The sequence below is a fragment of the Euprymna scolopes genome, chromosome 2, assembly GCF_053919585.1.
Source record: "Euprymna scolopes isolate OS-2025 chromosome 2, ASM5391958v1, whole genome shotgun sequence".
Lineage (NCBI taxonomy): Eukaryota > Metazoa > Mollusca > Cephalopoda > Sepiida > Sepiolidae > Euprymna > Euprymna scolopes.
In genome coordinates this window covers 102,290,501-102,315,929 of record NC_136483.1, presented here as the reverse complement: position 1 = coordinate 102,315,929, position 25,429 = coordinate 102,290,501, and the positions used below count along the sequence as shown (strand labels likewise).

Here is a 25,429-nt window from a genome sequence, read left to right as displayed (position 1 = left end):
AGAGAAGGATAGACCGCGCCAGTTTCCCAACCTGATATTTTTACCTCCATATATGATTACAAATTAAAAATAAATTAAGATGAATGTACAAAATGTATAACGATTTTTTTCAATTTTGATCCATTTTTGACCCCTTAAAAATTATTTTAACCGGCTAAAGACCCATGAAAGAACGGTCCATAGAAAATCCAATCATTTGAAGGCCCCTAGCGCCGTTCTGTGACTTTAATTTCGGAGGAGATAGAGTTTGAAAATATGGAGACAGACCGACAGATATACAATCTTTTATATATTAGAATATCCCCCCCCCAAAAAAAAACCCAAAAAACAAAAAGAGGTTGTCTACTTTGGCCTTTTGGCCAAGATCAAAGTGTAGTATCTGTTCTTCAGATGCGGCACTTCCATTTCTCGTTCTCTTTCAGTGGAGAAATCCTTCACGACCGAGACAATTTTTATTTTTGTACCTTTTCTCCACATTAAAAAATGACCCTGGTGTCTAACTGTCCCGTGGAGAGGCATTGTAAATAGGTATTTTGAAAGCTGTTCTTTATATGGGGAGGTTGGTGGTGTCTATTCCGAAAGCCATTCATAACACGGGGAGTCTGGGATGTCTATTTCAAACGCTGGTTTTAACATGGCAATACTCAAAGAAATGAAGTGAAGTGAAGAAAGTCATAATTGTTTTGTTTTACATGTTAAAAAAAGACGACCTAAAACTGGAATTTGATTTAATACTACTGATGGGAGAGTTAAAAAGAAGAGGAAGACTTGGACAACAAACGGAAACAAATCGACCACTCTAAAGAGTTCATATGCAGTGAGAACCACTACATTCTAATATAACGTTACCGATACCGCCCCAACCACACCAGGTGTCCTTCACCTCATCGGATTCCACCCGATATGGCAGGTGTTCTTTCGATCGTACATTGTCTCGTTACAAGTTGGCCTGTTGATCGTCTTTACCCACTGTGTTTTCATGGCGGGGCGCTTTGCCTCTTGATCGAATCGTCTCCTACCCTGTGTAGGTAGTCTCCGGGTACATCAATCACTCCACTGGTCCTTGCAGCTTGCTGCAAAATGAAGAGTCCTCACCACAAACAAACAGAACTCCGGTTTATAGCAATAACAAACTATTTATTAATTTCATTACTTCATAACAGTTACTGTCTAAATTGAGGTGACTGACTATGGCAGTGAAACGATGTAAAACCAGACCAGTAAAGTCACAGATTTCCCATTAACACAGGCTAGTTAACACCATAGGCCCTGAGGGCTCCAAAATGACAAGCCCAGTCGTTCATCTTGCTGGCAACGACTCTTCTCTTTTTAGAATTCCTTTTTCTAAATCGAACCCCTTTTTCCCCACCTATCCTTCAGAGAGTGGTTACAAACACCCTTTCTTCCTTCCTCTTAGAGCTTACCCTTCGTCTTGTCCACTCAGCACCTCTCTCTCTCCCTTTTATCCTATTAATTTATACTGAGGTTTTTACTTATTATCAAATTAGGAGTGATTAGTCGCTCCAAGTTGAACAATGCCTGGCGGCGACCCCTACCCTTAACCCCCATTCTAAGTTGTCAGCCTTAATCAGCTAAGGGTCTCTGGATCTCTTTAGAGCTCTCAACAGAGGTTTTAAAAACAACCTTTCATGTTAACAGATATATAATGACAACGAGATAAAAACAATTAATATTTGTTTTTTTTTTCTTTCTGACAAAATCCCATAGACATTTCTGTTTTGTCCCAATCAGACATCAACACCCCCTCTTCTGCCCTCTCTTCCTCTATCCCGTCCGCCCCCCCCCACTGCAATATGCACCTCGCTGCATGCATTCATGACACCAATAGTGCCATACTAAAACTTGTTTTTAGTTTCCATTATTATTCTAAAGGGCCATTTTTCATAATTTTATTAATTCATACCGATTTATGCATTCCCTTAATTGCTTATTTTTTTAAATTCAAACAGTACCTGCATGTTATCGCCCCAAACCAGCACCAATCGCCAGTGAAAGCCAGATTATTTCATTTCAGCCACGACCGCCAGTGTCCGCAGTTGTTCAATGACGGCAATGCCAACCACCACCACCAACAACAACAACCACCATAGTTTACTTTTTTTTGCGAGGACGGAGGGAAGGCTTCAACCGGGCAATATATATATATATATATTATATATATATATATATATATATATATATATATATATATATAGAGAGAGAGAGAGAGAGAGAGAGAGAGAGTAGTCATCCACAGAGAGACTGTTTCGCTGTATCACAGCTCTTCAGTGATACTTAATGTAAAATAAAAAAATAAAAAAAATGAGATTATATTGTAATTTACTTACGTTTTCCTTGCGACCAAAATTGAGAAAATGCTCAATTTTAGTCAGATTATCTGGGTAAATCTCTAACACTTGATGTCTGCAACGAAAAAAAAAAAAATGAAAAGAAAAATGAATAATAAGAAATATTATGCATTGAATAATCTTTAAGAACATGCGATCAAATGATGCTTTAGCTTGAAGTTGACATTTATAATCTAGACATCGGTAGTCTAAGGCCTCCGCGTTGCAGTGATTATGAAGTCACTTGGTCAGTAAGAACATTCCTTCTTCCATATTCACATCCAATATGATGACCATCACATAAACATATTTTTTATTTCATAGTTCATTTTCGTGCCAACCACGCATCAAAACCCGACACACCAACACAACAAGATCAGACGTATAAATTTCTTTTCTAGGGAATCTTAACCCCCCCCCAGACTTCTTTTTCTCCTCCTCCTCCTCCTCCTCCTCCTCCTCCTCCTCCTCCTCCACAACAGTAGCAACAACAACACGAGGAAAAATGCTACAAAGTCTTCTTCTATGATAAGGGCGGAGGATGCCAATGCCATTGTAGTATCGATAACAACTGACACCACAAAAAAATAATCGTGAAGGCTCCAGGGGGATGGAAAGATCGAGGAGAGAAAGCGCTAATCAAACCTCCACTGGATAAGTGCAAAGAGGACTGGAACCTTGAGGAGGCTTGATCTTATAAATTTTGCCCCCTCCTCCAATAAAAAAAAGAAAAAAAGAAAGCCATCAATCTCGACTAATACCAGACAAAATAACTACGAAGGATCAAAGAAGATGGAAAGACCGAGGAGAAAGAGCACTAACCAGACCTCTACTTAAATAGTGTGGAGAGTACTGGGACTTGGGAAGACTTATTGTCATCTAAATTCCAGTGAAGACCAATGGTCATTACCAGCAAGAAATCAGTGGTAAGCGGCTGTTGCGATAATGCAAAACCATTTGCAAAAGCTATTGAGAGGTGAAGAGTACAGCGAACACCACCAATTATTATCAGTGAGTAATCTCTGATGATAACCTGTGTGAGAACTCCCAATGAGTACAAATAATAATAATGTAGAATTGAAGAATCTTATTATTGTTAGTTATTCAGAAAGCTTGCCTTAAAAGATATGCCGCGATTTATGAATTTTTTAATGAAAATAGATAGTCGTGGTAGTTACGGGTACATCGAGTTAGTCTATTAAAGCGAGTTAACGTTTGTTTCCCCAAGGCTTTTTTGCTATATATTTTAATCATAATATACATATTAAAATATTCCTCAATTTGAAGATCGGGTTATTTTTTTTTTAAATCTTTCTAATTAGACATAATTTGCGATTAACTTATAAAACGACCCATTTCTTACTAATTGTCTATCACTTTCATCCTCTCTATGTTGGTTGAATCCTTCTGCTCTTATTTTATACTCTCTCTCTCTCTCTTTGTATTTATTAAGCCAAGAGGCATAAGACAGCAGAATCAGTTTATAGTAGGAATACGGCATCTCCACCCAGAAGAAGCGGGGACTCTGATCTGACTGCAAAAATTGTTTGGTCGGTCCGATCAATATTTCCTAGTGAGGGTGAGTTTCTGTATTTCTGAGTTATGTACCAAGTCTACAGGTAAGAATAAAACCCTTCCCTCTCACCACTGTAAAAAGAGTAGACGAAAGGCAAATAAACCTTTATCATTCTCCAAAAGTGGAGATAATGCCTGGGTGCATAAAAATCCTCCAAGACATAAGAGGAACTCCCCGAATCAATCAGCTTATCCCGGATGAAAACCAAAAGTCTGTATCAGGGTGACATTTAGGCCCAGACACGTATTGTGTGGTGCATATATGTGAGCGAGAAAGAAAGAAAATTCTGGCATGAATTTTAAAAGAAAAAATGCTTCCCCCACTTCCTCCTCTTCATTCTCCTCCTTTTCTCCCCCTTCACGTCCCATTCACCCTTTCTCGCTTTTCCTTGAAAATAAATTGTTCTACGTTAACATAATCTTGGATAAGCTCACTGGGGGGTGGATTTTCTAAAACGAGCAGAAAGAATGTTTTTATTGGTCAGCAAATAATACGATTGTCTGCATTTAATTATTTCTTTGAATGCTACGCATGCCGAATTTATGCATTATATGGACGACTAATAGGATTGGTCCGGCGATGCCCGGTTGCACGGATAACACAAAATAGTGTGCCTAATAATATTGTCTAATAATTATTTCTATTTTTGGTCCCCTGACAAAAGGAGGGTGGACCTGTAAATTCACACTTGTCCGTGCGTCCGTTCATTTGTTCGCACTTTTCTCAATAACTACGCCTTTGAATTTTTTAAATATTTTGCACAAACATTAAACATGATATGAGTAAAAAAAGTAACAGAACGGTTTTTCCGGGAAAACTGGTTGCCCCTCTAGGGATGCCTTTCAGGTTAAAATGGCTAAAATTGACACTTTTGTGCTTATTTAAAAAAAAAAAAAAAAAAAAAAAAATTAATGCCTTGGATTTTTATAAAACTTTTTGAAAAGTTGTAACTAACTGATTTCTATATAATTTTGTTTCTACTTCGCCATAACTCTTGGGTGTGCCCCAGGGGCTCTTTTAGGGCTAATAAAAAACACTACATTTTGGGGACTATTTTACCATATTTGTCCAAAGTTTTCTGTGTATGTATATTTAGAAGTTTTGCATGGTACGGAACTCAAATTTAAATATGTTAAGGCCCTGGGAACTTTTGGGGCTAAATGAGGGCGGGGCAAATGATGAACTTAGTCATTTCTTTTTTTTTTTCATGATGCAGAACTCAAATTTACATACATTAAGGCTTAAAACTGCATCGTTTGTTCATTTTCACCAGGATTTGACGTCCCCTGGGGACTTTTTGAGCCAAATGGGTGGGGGGGGGGCAAATGCTGAACTTAGTAATTTTTTTATGCCTCGTTCACTGTGCACTTATGGGTACCATGCATGCTTCATTTAAAAATGGAAATCGCTCAGGACAAGGCATGAAGCTATTTGATATAAAGAGCAAACAAGAAGAACCAAAGATGATTTTTACAAAGAGGAGATGCCTATTGACCTTCGTTTTGAAAGAACAAATCTATAGATAGGAGGAAAACCGTCAGAAGTGAGAGTTTCACAAGTATGAAATTTTTTTAATGAAGCTACTGGAATAGGAAGCTGTATTACAATGAGGTATAAAAACAGTGAAGCGATGAAGACCACAAAATGAACGAGTCAAACGAGCTGGAACAAAGGAAGCAGGGATTAAATCCAACAATTCTGAAAAACACGTGCTATTATAGCATTTATAGAAAAGACTGAGACTAGCAACATCACGTTTCCGAATTTTTGAGATGAGAATTGGTTATTCATATTATTTGAATTCATCGGATTCCTGTTCTTATCTTGAGTGTGATTTTCACAACGTTTCAGTCGATGTAACCTCTGACCTTCTTCAGATGTATGAATGTTTCTGTTGAACTCGGGAATTTGTATGGAATTTTAAACGGAATCCTTTACTTACTTCATGAGGGTAGCATACTCTCGTTCCATCAGCCATAACTGGATAGAGGTTCTAAGTAATTCGCAATTGTATTTTCCTGTTGCTCACACTGAGAATTGAACTGCTCGAGTTCGACATTAACATTCCCGAGTTTGACAGGACACACCTGAAGAAGGTCAGAGGTTACAGACCGAAACATTGTGAAAATGACACTCAAGGTGAGAACAGTAGTCCGATGGATCCAAATAATGCGAATAGCAATATCACGTCTATGAGAGAGAGAGGGTGCAAGGGTGAGGCTAAGCAAATTAAAGATATGCTTCTTAACTTTATCAAGAACTCGCAACAAAGATGCATCAGTCCAAATATAACAATAATTACTTCATACGATGTCTGATAGTAGACTTGTAGAGATAGAGAATAGCTTTAGGTGTGAGAAAGTATTTAGAGTGATAAAGAGAAATGAATTTATGAGAAGCAGAAAGAACAATTGATCTAACGTATGAACTTCAAGAAGGATTTGATGAGAAAGAAAGAACAAGAATTCTCAGAGTTTATTTCTCCTCCAAAACAGAGCCATCCATGAAAATCTCAGAAAGAAAAGGGGCACACGTATGATTGAAAGACACGAGCTGTGTCTTAACGGGATAAAAGGACACAAGCCATTTTGTACCCCAACCAACAACTGAACACAAATCAACTCGGATCAAAAAGTTAAGAATTTTTTAGATGAAGGCTGATTGTTTATATTACTTGCCTTGACCGAACTATTGTTCTCATCTTGAGTGTTATTAGTGCAATGTTTCGGCCAGATTGTACTTCGACCATCTTCAGGCATGTCGGTCGTTGTTTGGAAAAGAAAGGAGAAAAGTTACTGGCTCTGTAGATATTTTTGTATTTCTGTGAGTCAGTCTCCACTTTTTGGTTATTGTTTCGAATCTGTGAGAAAAAAAAATAGGTTGACAAAGGGGAAGCAACTCTAATAAAGATCTATATGGGGATTATCTCCCTTTCATCGCCAAAATTTTAAGGGTGTACTTGATCCTCTACCTTGCTTCCCTGTCAATTATTTTGACTTCTTTCCACAAAAGGGAAGTGTGTACCTTTTTCTTTTCATATGTGATCAGCCAGTCCCGACTTTTTGACCTCTCCCCATGTCACGGATTTACAATGTACTTCTAGCCTTACCTTTAGGGGTGATCAGTCTCACCTTTGTATACTTTTCTATATTTGCAAGAAATCTCATATATGCAGTTTTTTGTCATGAGACTTTCGGTCGGGGGCTTGACTCGTACTAGGTGTTTTTTAGAGTCAAACCACAAACGTTCTGATGTCATATGGACTGCACATTTTAAAGATTTTTTTCAAAAAATAAAAAAAAGCGGAGACTGACTTACAGAAATATGAAAATATCTATGGAGCCAGTAATTTTCTCCTTTTTTTTACAAACCACAACCGACATGCCTAATGAAGGTCAGAGGATAATTGCACTAATAACCCTCAAGATGAGAACAATAGTCCGATTGATACAAGTAATAGCAACTCAGATCAGTTTGATATTCCATCTGATCTCAAACAAGAAGAAACAGCAGAGTGATATCATCAGCATATATCCAAGGCAATCTTCTGAATGGTAATAGCATCAATTGTTTATTAATAATTAGTGTTGGGACAATTCCAGCACAATTCCTGACTCCAATACAATTATCGATTCCGATTCAAATAAGTATAAAGGTTGAATCTAAGTTTAGCGTTACAAATTCCAGAGAATTTTTTGAGGAAGTGACTTGCCCTTTCTTTTTTTTGGACGTGGGGGGGGGGATTTTCCCTTTATTTTAATTAAACAAACAAAAACATTATTAAATATTTATTTATTTTACATTTGAACGGAATAAAAAATTTATTTTTTACATTTGAACGGAATAAAATAAATTTATTTTACATTTGATGAATTTGTTTAATAATTTTTTCGTTTGTTTTATTTTAAATAAAGGGAAAATTCCACACGCCCACCTCCAAAAAATAAAAAAATAGAAAGAAAGGACAAGTCACTCTCGGAGAAAAAAAATGGATCAATTAATATGATTGAACCATTTTTTTTCTCCGAGAGTGACTTGTGAATTATGACTTTATGAAGAAGACAAGCGGACATTTTTATTTTCAATTTAGATGATGGCGATATAAAGTAAACAAAATCACCGGCTTCGATATTTTGTTCTCTGCTTACAATGGTTAATTTTTTTAAACAAAAAAGTTCAGCATTCCGCCCCCATTTAGCCTTAAAAGTCCCTAGCGGATGTCAAATCCTGGTGAAAATGAATAAACGATGCAGTTTTAGGCTTTAACAGATGTACATTTGAGTTCTGCATCATGCAAAAAAGAAGTGACTAAGTCCATCATTTGCGCCCCCCCCCCTATTTAACCCCAAAAGTCCCCAGGGTCATATGTGAAACTTCTAAATAGTCATACACAGAAAACTTTGAACAAATATGGTAAAATAGTCCCAAAAATGGAGTGTTTTTATTAACCCTAAAAGAGCCCCTGAGGCACACCCAAGAGTTATCACGAAGTATAGACAAAAAAATTATATAGAAATTAGTTAATTACAACTTTTCAGAAAGTTTTATAAAAATCCGAGGCATTAACTTTTTTAAATAAGCACAAAAGTGTCAATTTTAGCCATTTTAACCCGAAAGACACTCCCTAGGGGGAGGGAGGGACAACTGAAGTTTTCTCGGAAAATCCGTTCTGGTTCTTTTTTACTAATATCATGTTTAATGTTTGCGCAAAATTTCAAAAGATTCCAAGGTGTAGATATTGAGAAAAGTGCGAACAGACAAGTGTGAATTTACAGGTCCACCCTCATCTTGTTGGGGGACCAAAAAACGTTCAGTAATTGTTGGTAGTTTTAAAGGTGGCTTTTGTTGGTCTAGACTAAAATAGTGATTCCCTTGTACAATGGCGGTGGCACACTCAGGGTTGCACCATGGCTAACTATTTGGAAGTTTTAGAAGCTATAAAACTCTCAATACCAGCGATTAATCAGCTGAATATGTCGAAGGCACTAGAGGACACATTCTTTCTGTAAATGGAATTCAGAAATATCTAAAGCTTTCCCAATCATCCCTTGAGTATCGATACATTCTGTGGTGGAAACGGACACTAGAGGTCTCGCTGAGTTTAGATTTGATCTTAATAGAGAAAACTAAGGAAGATCCTAGAACAGTAGATGTTGCTTTTATTTTGTATACTTGTAAACTAATGCTTGCACCATTGGTGATCACCAAGACGACCTGGCCAGAACAAGAACAGGAAGAAGAAAATGAAGGAGAAAAAAAAACGAGATCACACAAGTCTCAAGATCAGCAGGTTTGTTTGAGTAGACTAGCCATTCAAGATTTTGTACACCGAAATCATAATAGATGTTAACGGAAGGATAATCAGACAGGATCTTGCCAATATTTAAGAGATACTCTTAAAGAAAGTAATTCCATCGTTGAGGTACGATAAAGAGTAAAGATAAAGAGTATATACTGTAAGTGCTATATATATAAGGCAATTCAGAATCTCCATCGGAGATGTTCTTACTACATGAGAAACTAATGTAAACCCAAATGCTCTGTTCATATCGATCTTGAGATCAAGGGCAAGGTTATTTCACGATCAAGTAAGTATAATTAGAAATCTTGAAACCATTGGTAGAAGTTGATGGGTCAATGTCAACTTTATACAGAAACAGGTTTGGTCTCCTACAAATAAATTTCAACCTCTGGAAGGTTGGAATGCAGACCCCTAACGATGGAAAAAGAGATCTGGTAGTAGGGGTCTACTTTGAGAGCTTAGGTACTGAATTTGTGATTGCATTTTGTTTTTAAACTTTTCATGATGGAAAATGTGATAGAAGTCGGTGGGGCGGGGTTTAAAAGCAGAACTCAGAGATGATGGGTAAACAGACTGTCTTTGGAAACCATTGAAGAAAGCAAAACCGTATCAGCTCCCATTAATACGGCAGCGAGAGATTCCCCCGGAAATTACTGCATGATCCAGAGTCCATTCATCAGATAGCAATGCAATAGCTCCAGTATTATTCACCTGTTGACAGTGTATCCTTCTAGGAGATAATTTCAAGGCCCGGATCCTTTTTACTATCAAGCAGATAACCGTCAGCCAAGATGAAATGTTTACTTCCGGTGCCTTTATTACTGAACTATGCAACTAAGTAGGACAATATCTATATTCAAAGCATCTCCAAATATTGCTCCCACTAAAACAAAGTTAATTTCAGAAAATTACAATTTCTGCTAATTTTGTCAGCTTTGAGTCCAGTGTCAACAAGCCCTCATATCATTTTGCGACCATAGTCGAGGTGATGGAGTTTGATACACTCCGTAATCTTATGGCTGTTAGTGAGCGCTCATGTCACCACTAGACACATCGGAAAGCAGGAGGTCTTACCTGACCTTTCACCTATATACAGCACTTTGGTAGTCCCAAATGGTCACCCATCTGGTATTGGTCTAGCTAAGTGTTACTTAACTTCAGTAATCTGACCAGAAATGGTGTGTCAGTGTAATTATGTAGGATCCGTACTTGTTGATCCATCCTCTTCAATTATCCAATCCTGCCCCCTTTTAATCCATAATTTTCAATCCTTTCATAATATTGTTGACCATCCTACTGACAAGTTTTATTAATCCTTATCCTTGAGTTATCTATAGGTTTTAATAATTGGTGACTCATTAGCATAACCCTGTTAAGAGGTTTGTAAATTCCACTTTAGTAGTAGGTGGAGCTTTTTATGTCATTTTGGAATACCAGGTGCTGTATGTGTTCTCTGCTTATCTCAGCATTGTTTCCAGTCGTTCTAGACCTCTCCTTGTCACTGGACTCAAGCAGTATCGATTCTAGAGAGGTGTGATTGAGAATTGTGCAACTCTTGCCACACAATATAGGGAGTATCCTTTGTCTTTCGAGACTGAATGGAACCATCGAGCGGGGAGGTGGGGGGGGGCGCTCGGCTTTGCCCAGTTGTAAAATACGCTTAAATATATTTTAATTTGTCTAGATTTCGTATAAGTTATTATAGAGTCGTGATTTCAAAAGTAAGAAAAAAGTATTCAGGTGCCATCAGCTAGAATCAAAGCTGAAAGCAAAACTGTAGCATTCAAAAGGTGGTGACGTTACCACTGCACCAAAGTGACACGCATATGAACTGATTAGAAATAAACTAAGATGAATGTACAAAATGTATAACGAGTTTTTTTTCATTTTTGACCCATTTTTGACCCCTTAAAAACTATTTTAACCGGCGAAAGAATGGTTCATAAAAATCCAATCATTTGGGGTCCCTAGCGCCACTCTGCGACTTTTAGTTTCAGAAGAGATAGAGTTTGAAAATATGGAGACAAACAGACAGACAAACCTAGTGAGTTTTATATATTAGACTAGCGGGGGGGGGAGGGAGGGGCCCAGCTTTGCCTAGTCGTAAAATACGCTTAAATGTGATATTTTAATTTGTCCAGATTTCGTATATATTATTATAGAGTTGTGATTTCAAGAGTAAAAAAAAATATATATTTAGGTGCCATCAGTTAGAATCGAAACCGAAAGCAAAACTGTAGCATTCAAAGCTGGTGACGTTACCATTGTACCAATGTGAAACACATATGAACTGATTAAAAATAAAGATGAATATACAAAATGTATAACGATTTTTTCAATTTTGACCCCTTAAAAACTATTTTAACAGGCTAAAGACCCATAAAAGAACGGCCCATAAAGTATCCAATCATTTGAGACCTCTAGTGCCGCTCTGTGACTTTTAGTTTCGAGAGAGAGAGAGAGAGTTTAAGAATATAGAGACAGACAGACATAGAACTTTTATAAATTAGATTTTTAAGAATTTTATGCAACCACTTCCCAAATTATTCCGAGTGTTCACAGAATAGACATTCTGAACAATTTTTTTTTTTTTTTTCATAATTGCAAGCATTTGTGTTCTATTACTGAAAATAAAGACAACATCTGTACATACTTCATAAGGTACCCTGCCTCTCTTTGGTCCCCGCGAAAGGCTGCCGGCAAATAGCCCACGTGTGATGAGAAATATTCATGAATTACTCTAAGGCAGTTAAGCACGTGCGCACGCGCACGAGCACACACAATGAACACACGTGTACGAAGTTTTTAGACACACACACTCTCTTGCTAACAAAACATACACACATATTTACCCCATTTACACACATATACACACGCACGACGCCAGCCGAAATAAACACTTCTGAGCAATTTTTTTTCCTTATACGAAAAAACTATTCTTTCAATAAGGAACGTTCCTTAAACACTCTCGACCTCATAAACTCATTGCATTTTGTTGTCTTGACAAGTTGTTAGTAAAAATGAACTGTTTCGTGTAGATCGACTTTGTAATTCTTTCTTCTGAGATTGACTTTCGCTCCACATTATCAATTTTAAAATAATATCTGACTAGAATTAGTTTATAAGCGAGATTCCAGTTTCAAACGATATTTAAACGATCCGCAGTAAACGACATAAACGATTTGAACAATAAAGCGCCAGTTTAAATTTAAATTTTAACATATAGAAACCAGAAAAAGCGAAGAATGTTGACAAGTATGCACTCTCGATTGGGCAACACCTTAATCAACAGTTTCTTCCAGCCAGTCACAAGTGAGAAAAAAAAATTTTCATCTTCGAATTATAAGTCTATCTTTGATCAATAGTTATTTTCATGGCTGATACTCGACTGAGCTTCAATCTATGCCTCATCCTCTGTAAAATATTTACAACAAACACTCGTCTAGTTTCAACAACTGTCAATAACTTTCCTTACTCTCTATTTGTGCCTAAAACTAAATGAAAGATCTATGAACAAAGTTTCTTTCCTAGAACTGTCCGCCTGTGGAGCACGATACTGTAAGGCTGCTTTCCAGCTGACTATAACATGGTCGTTTCCAAGTCCAATGTAAACCAGTCCTTATTGAGTGGTCCTCTTAAATAATTGAATACTATCCAAGTTTCGCCACACCCGATCATCACGGTGTTATTTCACCGGCCACCTGACACACATAAACCCATATCCTCGAGTTGCCTTTAGGCCTTGATAAGCAGTGATTCCCTAGTAAAACAAAAACAAAAAATACCTTTTTTTTACATCATAAATCACTACTCATCAAGACCAGAGGCCACTCAAGGATAAGGGTTAATAAGTACCATAATGAAAATTTGATAATTTATTTTAGTTGACAGCTATTCAAAAACCTCTTCACGTTGGACTTGAAAACAACCATGTCATAGTCAACCAGAAAACAGCTCCTTCGTATTTTGTTCCACAAAAAAAAAAAACTCTGCTCATGTAACTTTCGCATAGATTTAGACACAGATAGAGAGTAAGGGAAATTGTTGATAGTTGTTGTAGCTAGTCGAGTGTTTGCTGCGAAATACTTGCAGAGGGAACCGGAAGTAGTAATTCTTTTAATGCACTCACTTCCAAAAGACAGAAAGTCTGTTCTGTTTGCTGTCAGTACACAGGGGCTAGAAGAAGAAGAAGAAGAAGAAGAAGAAGAAGAAGAAGAAGAAGAAGAAGCAGTAGGCGTGATTCGTTTTATGGGAAAGAGGGCGAGAATTCCCGAGATTTGAGAGGAATAAAAGACCGAACTAGGTCGGATAGGCGACTGTACGTTTGCTCAAGCTGAGAAAACGGCGAGATGGAAGGAAAATCCCTTTCTAAAAAAATGTTCCGGCTCAAAGTGAGAAAAAAAGTGAGGCTGAAGGACCCAGCAGTTTTCAGAACCACAGAGTGAAGCTCAGCCGAGCACCTGCCATAAAAATAACGATAGAGCAGAGAGAGGTTCACAAAGTCTCTTAAAAAGACAGCTATTATGTACAAGGGGATGTCCGTTTGTTGTTTTTTTTTTTCTAATACAAAGAATGCTATTTAAAAAGCAAGCTCGAAAAACGATCTTTTCTCTAGATGAAGTCCATCCGGTGCATTTCAACTAACGCGATGCTCCATAGGGATCTTAGATGAAATGTAATGCCTAACAGGCAGTCTATATGTCTGCGAAGACATTGAACGTTCTATTAGTCACCCTAAAAAAAGAAGTCAATCCTTACAATAACACTAATGTTTTTCAGCAAACCGAGAGGCAGGAAAATACGAAAAAAAAAAAAAAAAAAAAAAAAGAAGAAAAAAAGGAGTTCTTGATGACAGGGAACTCCCTCGAGTCGATAAGTGACACTGAAAAAATATAAATATCCCTATTGAAAAGATATTTGCCAGTGAGTAAGGGATTTTTTTTTTTTAAATTTTTTTTTTTTGCAGAAACAGGATCTCCGGTCAGCAGAAGACTGGGGGAATGGTGGTCCTCGTCCTAATAAACATCCCCACAGGTCGCATAAGCATCGGTCGTGTCTTCCCTTCCGTCTCGATTGAATCTCTTTCCTTTATTACTCAAATTTCCGTCTCCTATTTTTATCCAATTCAGTGGAAAAATAATATTATTCAGAAGATGATCATCTATGCTGATGATACCACTCTCCATTCTGTTGCTGTTTCTTACCCCCCTTCCTGGGACCAGCTGACATATGCAGCTGATCTACAAGTTGACCTGAATTCAGTTGTGGATTGGGGTAACAAATGGTTTGTTTAATTTAATCCTGTTAAACCTCAGCTCGTTCAACCGTAGATGTGCCCCTTTTCCTCCTGAAATTCGCATGGATGGCTCTGCTCTTAAGAAATCGACTATAGAAACTTCGGTATTTGTGCAGAATTAGAACCAGACGTAACTAACTGGCCGCTCAGCTTTCCTCGGAATATGCCGGCTTTTGTCGAGTGTAGCCGATGATCGAAACGTAACAACGCCACTTAAAAAAAAAAAAAAAAAAAAAAAAAAATACTCAAATTACCAGAAAAAAATAAATAAAAAATATAACGAAAATAAACAAGAAACAACGACGTACCGTAATAATCTTTGTTCTATTCTTGTAACAATTTTTTTTCAGTGAAAAAAATAAAAAATAAAGTTGCATTTTTTATTTTTTCAATCATTTTTTTTTCTTTCTTGTCAAACAAAATTGAACAAAATTAATAAGAAAACCATTTTTTGTGTTTTATTTTTATATTTTTTAACAAAAGTTTAAAAATAAAGCACTTTTTGTGTTTTGCATGTAATTTTTTTTTTTTTTGCATTTTTTATTTTTGTAACTAATGTAAAGTAAATATTTTTGCTGTTGTTTTGTTTTATTTTCCTGAATATATATTCCCCCCCCCCTGTGGGGTGGGGCTGGGCAACCGTTTTTTTTTTTCTTTTTAAATTAAATTAAGACAACCGGGGATATTCCCTTAGGATTAGGTAAACTTTTCTACGGTCATATTAGACGATGTTAAAATGGGGGTGAGAAAAGACAGCGGATGTGGAAGAAACTTTGCCAACCCAGTCGGGTAGATTTCCGATATATGGTTTAAGATCGAAAGGATCATTACCAAATTTTTGCTTCCACATAAACTCGAAAAAAAAAAAAAAAAAAAAAAAAAAACTGTCGAGAAGCTCTCGGCTGGTCCTGTTGACCCCCCCCCCATATTTTCCCCAAAGATCGTCTGCTCCTTTGCCGCGCATTGATCGGCGTCTTAACGTCAGATTACACTGAAACCCGAACGCATAACGTCATGTTTTGAGCAAAGCCGAGCGGGCGGTGAGTTACGTCTGGTTCAAATTCTGCACAAGTATCGAAACTTCTTGGTCTTTCTTTTTTATCAAATCTTTATTGGAGTTCATATCAGATCCACTGCTCTTTCCGCTTCTCGTTAAGTTCGGTTATCTCTATCGTTCCAAACACTTTCTCACAACTGAAGCTTTTCTCTCACTTTCTCACAACTGAAGCTTTTCTCTATGCATACAAATATACTACGAAATCATATATAGAGTATTGTTGTCATATTTGGGCTAATGAATCCCTGTCCCATTTGTAGGGTTCTTGACAAGTGTCAAAAACGTATCTGTAATCTAACGGGTATCATTGTTTCGTATACTCTTCATCCTCTCTCACAGACGTCATGTTGATAGTCTCAATCTTTTCTATGAATGTTATTATGTCACGTGTTCTGCAGAATTGTCTTATCTATTTCCTGCTTCCTTTGTTCCTGCTCGTTTGGTTCAGTAGTCTCATTTAGTTCGCTGTTTTGTTTCCTCATTGTAATCTCGTTTCCTATTTCAGTAGCTCCCCCCCCCAAAAAAAATGTAGTCTTCTGACACTTTCTACCTGCTGACTGTTTTCCTCCTACCTATAATCTTGGTCTTTTCAAAACTAAAGCCAACAGGCGTCTCCTTTCTTTGTGATAATCATTTTTTTTTCATTCTTGTTAACTCCTTACATTAAGTGGCTTCATGGCTTGTTTGAAGCAATCAGCTTCTAGGGAACATTAATTTAAACCAACCGTTGAATGACTAATTCCAGCTTCTTTGGGAATTGCAGCCAGCAGTAAGAGAGTTTCCCCGAAAGCAACAAAGAAGGGCATTCCCTCTCCTCTGTCCTTCCTTTGTTCACTAAACATCCAATCACCAGGTATCTTCACTCGAAAATAAACTAATCATAGACGTTTAGCGGCCCACTCATTTTCTGATGTAATTCTTTCCTTCACTTTGACACTGTCGTAACTTTCACCAACACTCAGCAGTGTGGATAACTTAACCGCCGTTCACTGTTGCTTATGAGTAGAGGTTGATGTAGAAGTAATAAACACTTACATTCCTTTCTTTATGCTCCTGTGATGTGGTCGGATCACACCATGGTCAATTAGCTTTCAGGGTGCACTATTTTCAAACTCCTGTGATGTGGTCGGATCACACCATGGTCAATTAGCTTTCAGGGTGCACTATTTTCAAACTCCTGTGATGTGGTCGGATCACACCATGGTCAATTAGCTTTCAGGGTGCACTATTTTCAAACTAGTGTGATGTGGTCGGATCACACCATGGTCAATTAGCTTTCAGGGTGCACTATTTTCAAACTCCTGTGATGTGGTCGGATCACACCATGGTCAATTAGCTTTCAGGGTGCACTATTTTCAAACTCCTGTGATGTGGTCGGATCACACCATGGTCAATTAGCTTTCAGGGTGCACTATTTTCAAACTCCTGTGATGTGGTCGGATCACACCATGGTCAATTAGCTTTCAGGGTGCACTATTTTCAAACTCCTGTGATGTGGTCGGATCACACCATGGTCAATTAGCTTTCAGGGTGCACTATTTTCAAACTCCTGTGATGTGGTCGGATCACACCATGGTCAATTAGCTTTCAGGGTGCATTATTTTCAAACTAGTGCTTGAAGAACTAATCTTTGGGGAAATTGCAGACAGCAGTCAGACACCAACAAAGAAAGACGTCTTCTCGCCTGCTTCTGTCACTGATGCTGGGCAAAGCTATCTTCACTAAGGATATATCACTCCCAGAACACGTTCAGCAGCAAACCAAATTTTGTTTAACATTAACTCTTTTCTGCGCTGTATAAATTTTCGGCAACCTACACTCAACAGCGTAGATCACTCAAATAAATATATCGGTATTTATAGTAGTTTTCAGTTTTCCCTTCGTTTATTGAACATGTTAGAAAAGTTTGTCATCATGCATGCTAAGACAGGCTCCTATAACAGTATTCACTTTAAAACGTTTTAGCTCTCAAAGGAAATATTTTAGCAAGCCATGTTGTACCCTCCTCCTTCAATCGGTAATTTTAAAAATCGGTAATTTCCAAAAATCATTTTCATCTTCAATTGAATGTTTTTAGTGGTTTTAAGAATTTTTCGTGTGCATTGAGAACAATTTTCACATTGAAAACCATCACAAATAAGCAGTTTTGGCTATTACATCGTATGAAGGATTCCTGAAATCCTCTCAGAAATTCTCATAATAATTAAAGAGGATGCATTACCATAAAAAGCCTAGATATACCTATTAACTAAGAAACTTAAACAGACTAATCTTGACATAAACTAGAAGACTAACTCCTATAATCATTTCTAACAAAAGCTTTGTCAATAAAAAACAAAACAAAAAAAAACAACAACATCCTTCTATAGATCACAAATGATAGATTTATTTAAATGACTTGCACCGCTTGGTGTAGGTTTCCAGAAATTAAAATAGTAAAGAAAGGCATATAAAGATAATAATGTTTGGTTGTTTAAAAGTAGTTTTACGATTTATCTACATGTGCAGACAGCCTTTGTCAGTGTTTAACCAACAGGACAGGAGAGATGACGTATTTCTTCGTTAGTGTCTGGAAACACTGCCGGCTCAGCAAATCGTAAAAAGGTCTGGATGTAGTCCTTCAAAGATTTCAGTTAAAATTAACGTGCCCAGGAGACTCAGTGATCATTGTATGACCAAATTACCTCACAGGGGTTGTTCCTAGATAGATGAAAGAAATGTTAATGTTTATGTTTGTTACACATCTACCTTATTTGTCGTCAAATAATTCGATTTCTGAATCAGGCTAGATAGAGTTTTCAGCTCTTGGCTCTTACTTTCGACAGCGACACTGTTCTGCTCAAGAACCCAATGAGACAAAAGATATTGGCCTTCAATCCTCAGACTATTTTTATTCCTGATATTCATAAACGATAAAATTGTCTCAGAGATGGGTATATATGCTGATGACACTATGCTCTACAACAAACTAGAGGAGAAAACTAATAAATACATATCTGAAGAAATGGCTAAGACTCTCGAGGAAGATCTCAAGTCTGTAGTGGAATGGGGCCAAAACTGGATGGTAACGTTTAATGCCGCCAAGACTAAGCTTATATCCTTTAATAATTACAAGAAACCCATCAACCATTGATTGCCATAGCTAATCATTAGGGCTATGACAACAGAATATTCTTTTCATTCTTTTGACTCTCAAGTATATATCCGACACAGTAAGACACAGTCAATCAACCGAGAACCACATCAGTCTATATAAAAACATAAGATATTAACGGATATATAATCAAGAGTCAAAACAATGGAAAGAATATGCTGTTGTCACCGCCCTACTAATCATACAATACTTGAAAGTGCTTCCCTCAAGCTTCTAGGCTTAACATTTACAAACAACATGAACTGGAACAAATACATTGAAATAATCGCCAAAGGTGCTGCCTGGAAGGTGGGCTCCCTCTACCGCGCTAGAAGGCTACTCACACCTGAGAGTATCCTGTATCTCTATAAGACCACTATTCGCTCATGCATGGAATATTGTTGTCATATCTGGGCTGGTGCATCTGCCACTAGTCTCTCGTTCCTAGATAGGGTTGAAAAAAAGAATCATCAACTTAATAGGTCCTGCACTATCGTCCAAAGTCCAACCTCTATCTCATCACGGAAATTTGGCATCCCTGTGCCTGTTTTACAAGTACTTTAATGGTAAGTGCTTGGTGAACTGAAAGCGTTACTGTCCCTCGATGTAAATACCCCTTAAAAAAAAGAGACAAGCAGCAAAATCTCACCCCTACACTGTAGAGATCCTAGATATCGTAAAGCCTTCTACTTAAATAGCTTTTTCCTTGAACTGCCAGACTTAGAAATTCCCTTCAAGGCCCCTGTTTTCCTGACTGTACTGACATTCAGAAGTTCAAGCGCAATGTGAACAGACATCTTGCTGCCCAACTCCCTACATAGTATCCCGGAAAATCTGGTCCCTATTAGTAGTCCCTATTACTTAGTGGCACTGTGCCTTGTTTGGAGCGAATAAACAGTAAAAAAAAAAAAAAAAAAAAAAAAAAAAGTTGCAAATAAAGCAACGTTCTTTCTGCGAACGCACTCCTGAAAATATGCACGGAATTTCGAACAGAACCCTTTATGTAATCTACGGCTGGTGAAGTAGCATGCTCGCGTTCCGTCAGTCATGACAGGATAGAAATCTTAAATAATTCGCAATTCGCTGAGGATCGAACCTTCAACCCTCGGACGAGTTTCACTTTTAACTGAATAAATTATTAACCAGTAATGTATCGATTAGGCCATTACGGTTCTTCCCTTCGAAAATCCCGAGTTCCGACAGAAAGATTCCCAAATTCCGACAGAAAGATTCCCAAATTCCGACAGAAAGATTCCCGAGTTCCGACAGAAAGATTCCCGAATTCCGACAGAAAGATACAGCGTAAAAATAACACTTTAGATGAGAACTAATCTAAACAATACAAAGTCTATCTTTGATTGTGACCAAGATTGGCTTCTGTTTATTCAATACGTGAAATACTTAAAACAATTTCTCTTTTGACGACAATCTGTTAAGGTGACAATTGATAGTAAGTGCCGTTAATGCGAGTCGTCTAAACGATATCGTTTGTTGCCTAACGCGTAAACGTCTGTTACGTTTCTATCTTAGGTTTCTTCTACCCAAGGACGGACTCACTCTCTCTCACTCTCTCTCTGTTTGTCGGTCGTTTCGCTATTTATAAAGATCACGGTCGTGGAAGAACGCGGAAAAATAGTTCAGACATTAAAAGTAGTTTTATGTTATTGTTTTCGTTATCTCTATCCATACTATTATATAAAAGGAACATTGTGTGTTTGTGTGCGTTTGTTCTCTATGCACTTTTAAGCGATTGAGCCGATTTGTATTAAATTACACACAAACGTACTTTATGTGCATGGCAGTGTTCTTAGACAGGTTTTGTAGAGAAATGTCTCCGATAAGTATCGATAATCGAAAAACATCTGACGAAAGAAAGAACAGGCGATTTTGACCAAGGTTAACATCTTATACAGCCTAATATCAGTCACATTTGAGAATTTAACGCACAAACCGAAACGCCCGGCATATAAAATCAACAGTAGGATCTGTGATATGATAGGGGGGGCGCCTTCGAAATGAATGTTTCTGCTTAGAGCATAATTGGACCATGATACTTGACTTTTGTACGTTTAACTTTAATCCAAGTTATTATATAAAAATATTTTTATAAATTCAACACTAAGTTCTCTACAGTGCAATGTAAACTAGAATGTATTGTGTACTAAGTCACTGTGGGGAGGCAGATGAAGATTTCTCCCGGTACACTGCGGTGGGTCCCCAACTAAAGCAAGCAATTAATGGATTTGATTGAAAAATAGGCGATTTCACCAATTTCGATGGCAATAAGATATATAGGAAGATGAAAGTTTTGTTGATTTTCATTCAATCCCGGGCAACGTCGGATTCCCCTGTTAATATAATACTAAATTAAAAATCCAGTTAATATAATACATCTAAAATTAAAGAAAGCACGCTTGAAAAGTAACAAAATTATATGAATAAGCCGATACAGAACGAAATGGGCACCGAATTGTACCTAATGTGTTTTATCTAATAATGAAATTGAGTGGAAAAAAAACTGCTTTTCTCAATTTAAGTTGCATAATGCTAACTAGATTTTAATGGAAATAATTTTTCATTTAGTAATATAAACGAAAACATAATACTTTTCATGCATAAACAAATCTTTTTTTCGCTTTCTTCAATGGCCGCGATCTTTACAAACTGCCGGTTGTTTTCCACGTGTTTATAAAACAATCATCTATGCCGGCCATGCGTTTCTTCGTTTTCAATTTCGATACGATTTTTCTGTTTTTAAATTGGTTGCCCCATTTTCAAGTTTATTTAATTTGTTTTCTCACTGACCATTGTCCGATGATTGACACACAAAAATGAAATCCCACGCAAACATTAGCGTTTAAAAATTTCGTTACTCATACAGAGAGTGATCCGTGCTGAAATAATAACGTTATTATTTAAAAATCCATTCTTAACATGGGGAAGGGAGGGTGTTTTGTACCTATTCTGTACAATTGAATAAAAAAAAAACATATCATAAAACTTTAATTAAACGTGGAAATACGATTTAAAAAATAGCGCGGATCACTCTCTGCATTAGCACCAACATTTCTCCAACTCCTTGCGTCCTTTCGACCCTTTTCATTATTTTTGCCTTACGTGGTTTCAAGTTGAGACGTCTTCGTCCGTTTTTTTTTTCTTTTTAACGTGCTTTGCTTCGTCTTGATATAGCATACTGTAAATAAACGAATTCCTTGTTCTTTTAATTTCCACTCGCTTCCTTCGTAAAAACGGGAGCTGTAGACAGAAGTAAAACTCAACCGTAATTGATGTCGAATTCGATAATTAACCGTAATTTATAATTGACAAAAAAAACAAAAAAAAACAAAAAAACAAACACAAAAAACAAAACAACAAAAAAACAACAAAATCACCTGGAAATTATGTTTTAAATACAGAGATTATATTATTTAGACTTTGTTATTTTTATGTTTTTTAATAACTAAAAGTCATTCCAGCTTACGGTAACGTAAATGAATTTAACATACATGTTTTCTACTTGAAAACCGAAAAAGACTCAAGAGAGACTGAATTCAGTGCATCTTATACACCCAACCTCTCGCTCAGCGAGATTTGACGAGACTAGAGCGTATTTAAAACGCACCAAACCCAAGCACTCGGTTTCGGATATCAGGAAAAAAATGTAGAAATCATATTTTTATTTATTTAATGGCTCAAACTCACTCCAGATGGTCAGAGTCACTCAAGCTTATTGTAATTCTTAATCATATTCTCCAGATTAGTTGCAATGAATTGCGAAGCGTCAACCTCCGAACGCATTTTATAACTCAGCACTTTATCATGCCATAGGTACAATCCATAGAAATTCTTGAGCCTGACATAGAGATTACCAAGTCGTATCTTACACCGACCGGAACGCTGTGAGAATAAAACCCAAGCTAAACGTCAATGTTCCTTTGGTTTCAATTTCGTCACTATATTTCTAATTGTTAATATTAGTTGCCGCATTTTAAAATTTATTTGCTTAACTCATTTTATCATTGTCCATTGTCGGATAATTAAGGCACAAAAAAGAAATCTCACACAAATATTAGCGTTTTACAATTTCTCCAACCTCTTTGCGTTTCAAATAATCGATCCGTTTTATTATTTTTTCTTTGTGTTTTCCAGTTCAGACGTTTTCGTCCACATCTTCCATCTTATTACATTTGTCCTTTCAACAAGACGCACTCAGTGAAGGCCGTGTGTTACATCGGCCGAAACCTTGTAAGAATAAAATCCAAGACAACTCTAATAGATATCTCACTGCTGATGCAATTCTCTATCTATATAAAAGTCAAGTCCGTCCAAGGATGGAGTACTGCTGCCACATCTGACCAAGAGCTGCTAGAAGCAGCTTATCCTGCCTTGACAGAGTACAAAATAGAGTTCGTAGCTTAGCAGGGGGTGCCATTTTCTCTTCCCTGCAACCTCTTTCCCACAGAAGAGATGTTGCGAGCCTGTCTTTATTTTATCGTTATTTCCATAGCAAGTGCTCGTCTGAGCTCAAATCTCTGGTCCCCACTCACCAATCTTTCACGAAAAACACCCGTCTAGCTGAAACCACTGTCAATAATTTTCCGCACTCTTTGACTGTGCCTAAGTCAAAACGTAGATTTCATGAACAAAGCTTCTTTCTTAGAAGTGCACGCCCGTGTAACTCTCTTCCGCTTGCCTGTTTCTCAGATGACTACAACTTGGTTGTCTTCAAGTCCAACATAAACAGATTTTTGATGAACCGCCCCGCTTGGGTAGTCCAGTCTACCAAATTTCCATTACTTACGATTACTACGATATTATCCCACTGATTACTGTACACTCAATAACCCTTATCCTCGAGTGGCCCCCGGGCCTTGATAAGTGGTGACTCCTATGTAAAAAAAAAAAAAAATAGTCCGATTAATCTATACTTTAATACCGTAGTACTTTTAGCGTACGTATGTACGCGTGTCACGGTTTCCAGATTATAAATTATTTCATCGGGAGATCCTATTTATTAAAAAGGGGATAGAAGGTGATAACATACTACGAACATTAAATTATTAGTATATGGATACGCTGATTTAATGTTCGTGGTATTTTATCACTTTCTATCCTCCTTTTTAACAAATAGGATCTCCCGACACGCAACGTAAAAAAAAAATTTATTAAAAAAAACAATGTCGTTTTTTTTGGGGGGGGGGGGCTGTATGTAAAACTAAAATATACCTTCTTGGTCTTCTAGTTAGGATCCAAGGGAGTATCTGTTTAGTCTAAATGTGCTATAATGATATCGTGGTTTTTCCGTTCGCACCGAGCATCCATTCAATGGAAATAGGTTACATACTCCTATCACAGTGGAGATAAACAGTAATATCCGTAATAACCAGATATATTCTGACACTACATTAACCAGATTAATAAGATAAATACTTTTATAGTAGGGAACAAATTACTTGGCCTTTTGGCCAAGATCAAAGTGTAGTATTTTTTTTCTCCATTCACCCGCATCTAGAGGGCATCCCCACTTAGAGACTGACCCACAGAAGCGAGGTTCCTTTTACAAACCTAGTGGAACGGGCAGTCTATCAACTAGACAGGGTTGGGAGGGTCCTGCTAATCACTCCCCCCCCCCTCCGCCCTCGACACAAATGAATTATTGTACCATTTTTATTGTTATCTTTTTTGTTTTTACACGTCAATAAAAAAATGTTTTAAAAATTGGGAGTTAAGTAGGATGTCCCCCAGTATGAAAGGGTGAATGCGGTATTATGGTGAAAGAAGATAATAGCTGGGAGAAACTTTTGATTTTGTTTAGTTCTGAAGTGACAAGGATGACCAACGACCCCCACAATCCCCCCTTTTGAGTTGGCCATGTGCTTAAGTTTTTTTGTTCAGTGTTGATTTTCAATGTATTTTTAACATGAATAAAGGATTTAATATCTCAAAGTGTAGTATCTGTTCTTCAGATGCTGAACTTCCATTTCCTGTTCTCTTTCGGTGGAGGATCAGTCCTTCACGATTGAGACAATTTTTTATTTTTGTACCTTTTCTCCACGTTAAAAAAACGACCCTGGTGTCTAACTGTCCCGTGGGGCGGCATTGTAAATAAGAACAATTATATCGCGCTGGGTCTCCATTCACACTGAACATCAACAGAATACCCAGCAGCAATATATTATATATGAAAGATGCCGCTGTGGAATTTCTACAGGTCCCCATAGTCCAAATAAATACGGATGTGTCACAGTTTAAGAATTTTCAATTATAGCAAAATAGAACAAATGCTGGTAGCGGTTGTGACTGAACGGGCCATTGGTACGTTTAGTACAGGTTGGTCGCTAGAAAAGTGGGAAATTTGAAGGTCAGTTTAAATCATAAATAAAATGCGTGATTGCTATTTTTTTGATTGGTGCCATGTGAGTGTTGTGAAAATAAATCGTTGTTTGACGCTGCAGTGAAGTGCACGGACGACATTTTGAGTATCTATGAGTATAATATATTTGTCTTTGAAAAACTTTGTAAGAATTATTCTTTATAAAAATAAATCGTTGTTTGACAAATTTCCCGCTTTTCTAGCGACCCCCCCTGTAGTTTCTGTAAGCTTTTAAGATCATTAGAACTTGACGTAGGAACAGAGTGTAGTATTTGTTCTGACACTACATTTCACTTTTTTACAAAGGAATCACCACTTATCAAGAAGCCACTCGAGGATAAGGA

General features: G+C 37.2%; 1 protein-coding gene across 1 annotated transcript in view; it reads right to left on the bottom strand.

Moving 5' to 3' along the window:
- The window catches only part of LOC145293493 (carboxypeptidase B-like), a 119,575-nt gene that overhangs the window by 74,688 nt on the left and 19,458 nt on the right, over positions 1 to 25,429 (bottom strand). Inside the window, exon 2 of the mRNA XM_080140025.1 lies at positions 2,349 to 2,424. Coding sequence (XP_079996151.1) covers positions 2,349 to 2,424 — 76 coding nt within the window. The remainder of the gene's footprint in view (positions 1 to 2,348; positions 2,425 to 25,429) is intronic.